The sequence below is a fragment of the Octopus bimaculoides genome, chromosome 6 (genome assembly GCF_001194135.2).
Source record: "Octopus bimaculoides isolate UCB-OBI-ISO-001 chromosome 6, ASM119413v2, whole genome shotgun sequence".
In the NCBI taxonomy this organism is placed as follows: Eukaryota; Metazoa; Mollusca; class Cephalopoda; order Octopoda; family Octopodidae; genus Octopus; species Octopus bimaculoides.
In genome coordinates this window covers 2,876,247-2,887,933 of record NC_068986.1, presented here as the reverse complement: position 1 = coordinate 2,887,933, position 11,687 = coordinate 2,876,247, and the positions used below count along the sequence as shown (strand labels likewise).

Genomic DNA, 11,687 nt, shown 5'->3' with positions numbered 1-11,687 from the left:
AGAAACTGGACCGAGACAAATTATTGGGGTATGAGTTGATCTATATATAGCGTTAAGAGGGCTCCAAATGCCTTTAGAATTTTACTCTATCACGTGACCTTATTAGGGGCCATGATTGGTCAGTTTGCGTTCTGGCGGGAAAGGTTCGAAGAAGTTGCCGATTCGAATAATGATCAGTCACGTGATGGACAAGGAATGGGTTCTCTACTACGCTCGCATTTATTTATATTTAAATGAGAAGATTGTATGTAATGGCGATAGTAGTTTGTATCTAATGGCGGGAGGTAGTTTCACTACATATATATTAAAAATGAGGAAGGCCGGTTTACGGGATTCCCTTAAGTTTCCCGTCCATAAAGGGTTTAGCTTTATGGCGTATCGTCAGATTTCAAACACCTGTTGGCCCATGATCTCTTAAAAATATGGAGGAGGAAATCTAATCATATGCCATAATGCTAAACCCTTTCTGGGGGGGAAACCTAAGGTAATCCCATAAACATATTCCAGAACAAATCGTGCGCTCAGTTGCGTCCCGTGATAATGACCGCGATAACGTTGCCGTGGAGAATGGCTAACTTATTCAAAAAGACAGGCTTTAAATAAAATTAAATCAGTAATATCACATACAACCTTAAAATATCTGATTAAATATCTCTGACCTAGATTGTAATAATCGCAACAAAATCGAAGGGGGATAATTTCAAGTAACGAATGTTAAGGTTTTGTCCCTTGTCTGTTACAACGCGAAGCTTTATTTTGTCTTTTTTAACTTGATATATCATTTTTTGTTTTTACTTGTTTCGGTCATTTTTAACTGCGGTCATGCTGGGGCACCACCTTGAAGGGTTTTAATTGAACAAATCGACCCCAAGACTTATTTTCCAGCTTGGTAATTATTCTATCAGATCACTTTTGCCGAAACGCTAAGTTACGTTGACGTAAATACACCAACACTGGCTGTCGAGCGGTGGTAGGTGACAAAGACACACACACACACACACACACACACACACACACACACACACACACACACGCACGCACACACATAGATATATACATATATATACGACAGGCTTCTTTCAGTTTCCACTCACAAGGCTTTGATCGGCCCGAAGATTTAGTAGAAGGTGCCACGCAGTGGGACGGAACTCGGGACCAGGTGGTTGAGAAGCAAACTCCTTACCACACGGCTATGCCTATGATCACTCAGATTAAATTCCCTCAACGGTCTGGTAATATATTTCTGGCAACATTTTTATATAAAAACTTAGTAAATAAAACCTTTAATACGGATGTTTACAACCATTCTACTAATGTGTGACTTTGAAAAGTAAAAGAATGTAATATTTCATTTCTATAAGTGAGTGATCACCGTCGTTGGAAGATGAGGATCCACTTGTTTGCTCGAATTAATTATCTGCTCATTAATATTAACATGTAATTGGCTGGGAATTTATGTAATTCTCTGTCAGAATTAGCATGACACACTGACACGGCTGTACTTTTGAATTATAGATATAAACCATCCATCTCTCCGTTTTCATATGTCACGCTGTAATATCGAGCCCGGAACATCGTGGCTGCAAGGCGAACTTCTAAACCATTCGACCGTGGGAGGCCTGCATTCTATACTGGCACTCCGTCGGTTAGCAGGACTGGGGTTCCAGTTCATCCGACCAAAGGAACAACCTGCTCGTGAAATTCTTTTCTACTCTAGGCACAAGACCCGAAATTTTGGGGTAGGGGGTGGCCAATCGATTAGATCGACCTCAATATGCAACTGGTACTTAATTTGTCGACCCCGAAAGGATGAAAGGCAAAGCCTACCCTTTGAAATAGAAGTACTATTCATTTTTGCCAGCTGAGTTGACTGGATCAACGTGAAGTAAAATGTTTTATCACCAAAAAAAAAATTGAACGAATATTACCATAAACAAGTTCTAGCAAATCAGCGCGCGCGCACACGCACAGACACACACACAATTGGTTAATTATTATTCATTCGCAAAGTAACGGAAATAACTTACAAAGTTAAAATTAGCTCAACACAAAACATTCATTCAGTGCTAAAAAAAAAAAGCATTTATTCGTCTGTAAGTATTAACGCTACAAAATACCCATATTTTCTTTTTAATTTATCAAATTAATTATAATAAACACGAAATTTGTGCGAATTAAAATTCATTTTCACTTTAGTACAAGATATCCGCCAGTTTAAAAATATTGAGTAGAAACCTTCCTAAGTAACCGTGTCTGTTAATTGAATGAGTCGTTCTTCCCTTCGGTTATAATTATGGTGGCGGCATTCCCCATCGCTAAACTTGCGTCTTTGGCTGTCAAACAAATCAGTAAACCGTTGGCAAATGCCATAAAGAACAAAGCGAAAGCACATCCTTTCATTCGAAAGTTTGTTTGCATGCCACCTGCTCAATGTAAGTTGGACCACTTCACCTTAAACTCAATTCTAAGAATTCCATTCGATAATTATTGTTTGTTTTTAGAATTCATTTATTTATAAACACTGTTATAGCTTCTTCAGTTCCCTTTGTAATCTAATACCTCATAGAACTGAGGTCTCTTTGACTTTGTAAACTCCTTTAATGTAAATTTTTTGTGGGTTCTCTTATAATATCGTTTCTGTATTTTTTTCATCCCGGTTAAAAAAAATATCTTTCATCATCCTAAGTAACTGTCATTAATTAGTTCTATAGCTCTAATATAATAAATTAATTTGTAATTTTTTTCAACATCTATTTCGATGTTTTAATGTTGTAATCGGTTTGTTGTGATCGATATTGAAAGGTCAACTCATCAACCGGTGTCACGTTGTCACGATTCAACTAAAAACTTCCCATTCCATTAAGGTTATTTCCAGTTTTTTTTTTCATCTACTTAATTCTTGTTCTTTATCTCAATATCATCGCTGGTCCTCGAATCTATGATCAAAGACATTCCATCCATACCCACCTCTTTTTTTTTTTCTTTTTTCTATTTTCATTGTTGAATGTATCCTTCCTTTTTAAGGACGGTAGGGGAAGATTTTGCTACTATTTCTAGCAACTCAAATGATCACTAGGCGGATGATCCTCCATGGCTGGATAAGGGTAATTTTTTTTTTTTTAACCTTTCTCTAGCTAAGACGAACATTAATTGAGAGTTTCTTGTGGAGGTCATTCATTTCATCACCCTTTATTGGCGGAATTCTGGTTTAAATACCCCCATATAACCCCTCGTAACTTTATTATTTCTGGGAATTTTCAGAAAATTTCTGCGAATCGAAATTTATAAATCTTAAACATTACTAATAAAAATTTAAAATTTAGTAACAACTGTAATTAGATTCAAGCAACGTAACTCAGTGAGCTGAGTGGGAAATTCTTAGAAATCGGCAGAAGAATGCAAACTTGGTAATCATGCTGCTACTATATCAGCCAATAAAATGACAAGCTATTGTGGAGCCTCTATGTAGTTTTCTGTTATCATTCTATTTATATCTACGATATATTATAGGAATATACCACAGTATTCGTTTGGTATTATATTCTATCAACTCGGAATGATACGAAAAGCAAAGTTGACCTTAACACGATTTGAACTCAGATCGTAAATTGTAAATAAAAATCCACAGACCATTTTGGCCAGCAGCTCTTACAATTCTCTCAGTCTGACCCCTGATGGCTTGATCTGGTAGTTTTAACAAGTAAATATTCTTTAACTTACACTCTATTTTCCTTTAAAAAGGAAGGACATACATGCTGAAGTCCATCCGATATATAAGCTTCAAAATGAAGACTGGATTTGCCACGTTTTTAGTCATATGTCACTTCGATCTCAAAGATGACCTGTGGGTAAACAACAGCAACAACCATTAAAATTATTAATAGAATATTGGGCAATTGACTTTATATAATTATTATACCATAACTTTCCAGTGTTACTGCATTAGATGTTATGCATAACCTTGAAGTTCTTTATGCAACCACATGCTTCCCTGTGACACCTTGAATAGGTGTCTCCTACGATAGCCTCACGATAAAGCACTCGGGGGCGGGGTGTATGTATGCTAAGTATGCATGTGTATCGGCAGAACAAACATTGGCGAGAAAACTAAGATAAAACTAAGATAAAACGACACGAAATAAATAAGACTTGTTACCATGGATGCGATGTATAATAAACAAATAATTAATAAGCCTTAAAACTGCTGTTTGTGAAATATTGCGTGAAAGAAAATAAACACAGGTTATTTCTGCTTGTAAACTATATTTTCTGGTTCCTTTAACTGGGAAATAACCTACAACATGTCTGTTTAATTTGGTTTTGTTTTGATTTTTAAAGAATGCTTACTTTAAGATATTTTGTTGTTGTATCTTGAGAACATCATTTTGCGAATTAACACTAACACACACACACACATACTGGCTGTATTTCACTTATTAATCGCTACTGATGCTATATTCCTAGTGAGACCGCTGTAAGAGAATTACTTGGCCAAAAATAAACATCTGCAGTACAAGCTGTGAACACATAAGAGGTGCAGCAGTATTACAACAAAGTTAATAGAGAATGTTGTCTTCATATGTGGCTGATGTGCAGGTACATGAAATACTAGGAATGTACAGAAAATAGACTCCCTCAAATGTCTGGGCTGATCCTTAGAAGTAGGAGACAGTTTTTGTTACTTGGGTAATCAAGCTAGCAGTGGAGGAGGTAGTTCTTAAATCATAGCTGCTAGAATATTGATGGGCTGGGCAAAGATCAGAGCTATTTCTGTTAGTAACAAAGGGCCTTTCCCTCAGAGTGAAAGGCAGATTGTATGATGCTTGTGTATAAACAACTATCCTACATGGCAGTGAGACATGGGTTGTCTAAGAACATGTGGCAGCTTGAAAGAAATGAAGCCAGCATGCTCTGCTGGATGGGTAGTGTCAGTGTGCATGTACGTAACTTTAGAGAAGAATTGGGTACACCAGGTATCAAATGTAGTGTGCAAGAGAGAAGACTGCACTAGTACAGTCATGTGATGCATATGAAAGAGGACAGCTGCATCAAGAAGTTCCGATCTCTAATTGTAGAACAAAAGTGTGAAAGGGGCAGACCCAGGAAAACGTAGGATAAAGTGGTAAGAGGAGACGACAAGGGACTGAGACTTCTGGTATTTTGCTGTACTTGAGAAGATATGTCATGCTAAGTAAAATTGTAGCTGTCCATGCATACAGGCATGTCCTCTACATCCCTCTCTTAGCTAAGAGATCCTAATCTTATGGGTTCGAGAGTGCTGGTACCATGTAAAAGTGTCCATGATGATGCCACAGAAAAGCACCTGTGCCAGTGCCATGTAAAAGTGCCCATGCTGGTGTTGCGTAAAAGCACCTGTGCCGGCACCACATTAAAGTACCCTTACCAGTGCCGTATTTGATGCATCCAGCATACTCTGTAGAGTGATTGGTATTAGGAAGGGCATCCAACTGTAGAAATCAAGTCAAAACAGACAAATGGAGCCAGGTGCAGCTCTCCTGCTGGCCAATTCCTGTCAAACCATCCAACCCATGCCAGCATGGAGAACGGACGTTAAATGATGATGATTAATCAACTAATTAATAATCAATGGTTATTCGATGAAATGATGTGACAGACCTGGAGTAACAAGGGCCCTTAATCGATGAGGTCGCACATGGCAGCAAAGGTCTCTAATAAACCAAATGATTGATTGATTGATCAAATGATTTATCAAACAATCAATTAACTAATTAGTTAACTAGTCCATCAGCAATAATAAAAATTATTGAAATGAAGTCAGTGTGTGTGATTTCATTGACAAAATAATCTTCCCATTACAAAATTGCTTTAAGAGTATAAAATAAAACTTACTTTGAAGAAATACCTTAATAACATGCATAAATAGATAAATGCAGTCAAACTTATAAATTTTTTAATGAAGTTCATAGTAGAGTTTGCTCAGGTGATGCAGCATGAAGAATCTAAAGTTCCAAATACTTACTCTTCGAGAGTTGAAAAGATAGTAAACTTCATCTTGATTACAAGATGAAGTGGGTTTAGTAGCTACAGTGTATCTCTGTGTTTGTCTGTGCCAGGCATTGAGGAAGAACACTAAACTGGATACTAAATGACATTGCGTATGATTTTCAAATTATTACTTTTTTTCGATTGCCTGTTCTCAGAAAGACAATTAGAGAAGAGAGTGGTTGGCGTTAGGAAGGGCATCCAGCTGTAGAAACTCTGCCAAATTAGATTGGAGCCTGGTGTAGCCATCCGGTTGCACCAGTCGTCAGTCAAATCGTCCAACCCATGCTAGCATGGAAAGCGGACGTTAAACGATGATGATGATGATGATGATGTATAAATATAGAGAGTGTTGTTTAACCCCAAATCAGCCTCACTAATTAACATTATGATCAGAGACATTCCTGCTTTGACCTTTCATATTTCTTTAGGTATTGTCTCTGTGAAGGTGCATGGCTCAGTGGTTAGAATGTCAGGCTCATAATCATGTAGTGAGTTCGATTCCCAGATTGGGCAGTGTATTGTGTTCTTGGGCAAGACACTTTATTTCACGTTGCTCCAGTTCACTCAGCTGTAGAAATGAGTTGCAATGTCACTGGTGCCAAGCTGCATCGGCCCCTTTGCCTTTCCCTTGGATAAAACCAGTGGCACGGAGAGGAGAGGCTGGTATGCATGGGCGACTGCTGGTCTTCCATAAACAACCTTGCCTGGATCTGTGCCTCAGAGGGGAACTTTCTAGGTGCAATCCCATGGTCATTCATGGTCATTCATGCAATCCCATGGTCATTCATGAATTGAGTCTCTAGAGCTACATTATCCATTGTGTGAAGGTATGTGTCCTAGTGATTAGTGTGTTTGGCTCACAATCATAAAGTCACAGGTTCAGCAACCAGAAGACTCTGCAAAGTGGTTAGCATTAAGAAGGGCATCCAGCCATAGAAACCATGCCAAAACAGATGACCGGAGACTGGCACAGCATGGACAATGGACATTAAATGATGATGATGATCATCATCATTACTTAATCTATGCATATTGTTTAAATGTCAGAAGCTATGGTTTTCTATTTGGGAAAAATGTGTGGTATTAATAACATATTATATAATTTTGTATTCAACGTAATGCTCCACTCTCACTTGTTTGGTTCTAGTATACTAGTGAAGGTGCATGGCTCAGTGGTTAGAGCATCGAACTGACAATCGTGAGGTTGTGAGTTCGATTCCCAGACTGGGCTGCGTGTTGTGTTCTTGAGCAAGACCCTTTATTTCACGTTGCTCCAGTTCACTCAGCTGTAGAAATGAGTTGTGAAGTCACTGGTGCCAAGCTGTATTGGTCCCTTTGTCTTTCCCTTGGATAACATCAGTGGCGAGGAGAGGGAAGGCTGGTATGCATGGGCAACTGTTGGTTTTCCATAACCAATCTTGCCCAGACTTGTGCCTGGGAGGGTAACTTTCTAAGTGCAATCCCATGGTCATTCATGACTGAAGGGCGTCTCCTCAGTATACTTACTAACACCAAATCCTTTGAAACAACTATTTCGTTTCTGCCAATATGGTCTGTGTGTCTTGCTGCATCTTAAACTAATAATATAACTTATATTCCATGAAATAGTATCTCATGGATCATATATATATATATATATATATATATATATATATATATATATATATATACACAAACACACACATAATATATCATTTCTTTAATGTAATCAGAGCAAGAGATAATTAGTTGTATGAGTTATTAGTAGATACTAGATTCAATCTATTTTTGATTAGAAATGTTTAACCCTTTAGCATTTAAACCAGCCTAATCTGGTCCAAGTTTCTACCTATTTTATATTCAAACCAGCCAGATTCAGCCTCTCACACCTATCCTACAGTGTCATTCTAAAAATGAACATTACATTTAATAGAATAATCTGAATGCTAAATGGTTAAACTATTCATGTTCTTTGGAAGTTTAATATTTTTTTTCTTTGTCTTTCTTTCAGTGTATCACTGGGCAGAAGTGAATGTTAAAATGCGAGTAATGGGATTAGGCAAAGCCAAAGACGTACAGAAACTAAATGAACAAATGGCAACTGAACTTGGAGCAGAGCTTCTTGGAGAGGCAATAATTTTCTTCATTGCAGCGACTACAATATATGTGGAGTACCAACGCTCTGCCATGAAAGAGCAGGTGAAAGAAGAAGGAAAATCACAAAAAATTCGTAGACTTGAAAACCGTATTCAAGAACTAGACATAGTAACAGACCAGCAAGAAGCTCGTATCCGTGAATTATCAAGATTAGTCCTTGATATTCAATCTAGATTATATGATGTAAAGCCTTCAGATGCTTCCTGGTTTCGTCGAAAGAGTAACTGATTAATAATTGTCTTTCAAATTTAATATCATTTTAGGATATAAAGCTATCTACTATAACGTTACCTTATTCTGATGAATTTGTTAGCTATGAAGACAAATTCTCCATTTTACAGTAGTACTGGCAGCTTTACAAGCTTCTTCATTTCCAAATATTAATTTCCAATTACTTTTTTGTACATAAACCAAAACTAAAATTTCTAAATTATTTCGTAAACTTTGAGAAGCTTGAAACTTGAATCTGATTGTTTAAATTCCTGTTATAAATTATATTTTTCTGACACATTGGACTGGTGTAATCTTTGATGTTCTTACTATATCATTATTTATTTTATGATTGAGGCTGGTGGATTAACAGAATTATTCAGGCATTGGAAAAAATGCCTTGTGTTATTTATTCTGATTCTTTGTTCTGAGTTCAAATCCCACCGAGGTTAACTTTGCCTGTCATCCCTCTGGGGTTTGATAAAATAAAGAACCAGTCATGTACTGGGGTTGATGTAATCGACTAAATCCTCCACAAATTTCAGGCCTTTGCCGAAATTCAGAAACCGTTATTTATTTTATGATGTATCGTTAATTGATATTAAATTTAATTAATGATAGTTGATTTATACAAAATGTGTATAAATTTATGTAAAAAAAAATGTTATATACAGATGTTTATAAAAAGAAACCTTCACTTGAGGAAAAATTATCTGGTTATGTCATTCATTTCTTATATTAAGAAAAGATACCAAATTACTTTGTGACTGGAATGACTATTGAACATGATGATAAATCTCACTACGCATCTCAGCATTTTATTACTTTTGTTTTTGTCATTTACTGAATCTGCAAGGATGATGCCCAAAACCTTTGCAGACTTAACCAAGTTCAGTGAGGTTGGACACATTAATCTATCCATTGACCTCCTCAACTCATTTTCCTTGCGAGGGTCATAGGAGTAATGTACTCCTGCAAATCCTCTATTGGTTCTTTTCAAAAGCAACTGCCATTAGACTTTCCAGATGGATTCCTGAGCATGACCAACTGAGACCAACTGGATCTAATTGAACCATCACACTTGTGGTCTACTCTTAGGTCTCCTGCCTGTTGGCTTGGCTTGAAGAATCCATCTTGTAATTCTTTCTTGTGCCATTCTAATCACATGTCCATAGTACCAAAGCTGTGACCTCTCAATGCAGAGAAGTAGCAGCTCAACCTGGAGAGACTCTCTGAGCTCCAAGCTATGCACTCTGTTGAGCAACAACACTCTAGTAGCCTTTCAGAGGAACCCCATTTCGGTTGCTTGTATCTGTGATTGGACTCTTTCGGTCATTACCTAACATTCATGTCCTTAGGTGAGGACAGAGACGTAAACAGAATTGAAGATAACTTCTTTTTTTTTTTTTTTACCATTCTCTCCTCTTCAGAGAAATCAATGCTGGAGTGGGTGGATTGCTGTACCAGTGCCTGTAATTCTAGCATCTAATTCGACCTACTACTTTCCCATTACTCGGATATACAACCCCGAGTAATGTTCTGTTTAAGCTGTTGTAAGTCAATACCTGAAGGAAAGGAAAGGCATGAGCAGAGAGGAGACTCCAGAGAAATGATGTTCCGGCAAAGAAAGAAAGACAGAGCTTATTGTTTCGTGTGGGAAAAAATTCTTTTATGATCCTGAATGTCTTTGCTATACACGCTTGGCAAATATTCTGAGGTAAAAACAGAGTTGTCTACCTTGACAGTCTGTTTGTACTGTATAATGGCTGTACTAACGTTTGTACTCAAGATCACATTGTCCATTATTTCGGTGGCTTATAACAATAATTTCTACATCTTAAAACCTAATTATATATATAATCTTTCAACGAGAGACATTCAGTAACAGTACTTTAAAGTAAAGACTGTTTGCCAACATAATGTAGCAGTCCCCGGTCAAGACTGCCACATTACACACGCACACACACACACACACACACACACACACACACATACATATATATATATACACGTACACATTCTTTTATTCGTTTCAGTCATATAATATATATATATACACAGAGAGAGATGGATTGAGATTCGTGCATTTACATCTCGTACCAATGTTAAATACATCAATTTTTTTTATGTAGTTCTAACCATGTAATTATTAAATTATACATTGCTGGCAAAGTGAAGAAAGCGGAGTTATGTACCTTGTGTAACATTTTTGAGGAAGAAATATCTGAATAAATGTGTATATTGATATATAATATCTCACTTCTATGATCTACTATATAGCAAAAATATTTCTATCACATCTAAATTAAGTGGCCAGTTAATGAAGAGAGAAGTGAGATTTAATGATTATTGCTCACAGAAAAAGACAACACTAATTATCATACAATTTTGAATTATGCTAAACTATGGAGATACAACCACCGGTATATGTAATTATAACCATGTATATATCTATTCATATATGGACACACATATAACCAATTTTTATGCTTGTCTGCATCAGACTTGAGCAGATATTCTACGGCTGGGTGCCTTTTTTCTTACCATCCCTCTCCTGTTTCCAAGCAACGTAATATTTCTCGCAGCCAGAGACATTTTCCATGGAAGACTTGAAATGTACAATATTGCCTACATGATAGTGGTTCTCGTTTATGACCATCACATGATGCCAAGCATGTATGAAAATAATAATAAACTTATTGTGTGCAGTGCTCAGGTGAAAAAGCCTAAGGTACATGAACTGCACATAGAATAATGCACAGGAAGTGAGTTGTTAAAGGAAAAAGGCAGGGTTATCCATGTGTAGTGTTGGTGAATTTCAGGATGCATGGAAGCTTTGAAGGATGTAGCGTCCCAACAGCTGGTAGTTTATTCCATGTTTCAGCAATTCTGAGCATGAAAAAATGTTTAGACAAATGGAGTTCAAAAAAGTGACGAGGTTGCTGTTGGAAAGATGGTAGATAATTTTGTGGGTTTCTTTCAGTTTCCATCTACCACATCCACTCACAAGTGGGACTGAAATATAAATATATATACATATAAATAAATATATATATATATAAACATATTTATATATATATTTATATATATATATATATATATATATATATACACGTATAAATAAATAACTATAAATATATATTGTTGTACTTGGGGATGGTCATATTGCCAGTTTAGCCAATAAAAACACACGCACTGTATATTTGGTGTTAATTTGCTTCAGCTTTATATTACATTAATCTTAATCTTATTTCGGCCAGAGTTCTTTCGTCACACTTCTGTGACCTCATCAGTGGTCCTTTGTTTCCTTCCTT

At 36.7% G+C, this 11,687-nt stretch overlaps 1 protein-coding gene across 1 annotated transcript; it reads left to right on the top strand.

The window, feature by feature from the left end:
* The first annotated feature begins 2,219 nt into the window (after positions 1-2,219).
* On the top strand, positions 2,220-8,671 carry LOC106875290 (optic atrophy 3 protein homolog). Its single transcript, XM_014923376.2, has 2 exons — positions 2,220-2,432; positions 8,018-8,671. The coding sequence occupies exons 1-2, from the start codon at positions 2,294-2,296 to the stop codon at positions 8,389-8,391; spliced, it is 513 nt and encodes a 170-aa protein (XP_014778862.1). The 5' UTR covers positions 2,220-2,293; the 3' UTR covers positions 8,392-8,671.
* Positions 8,672-11,687: the final 3,016 nt, after the last annotated feature.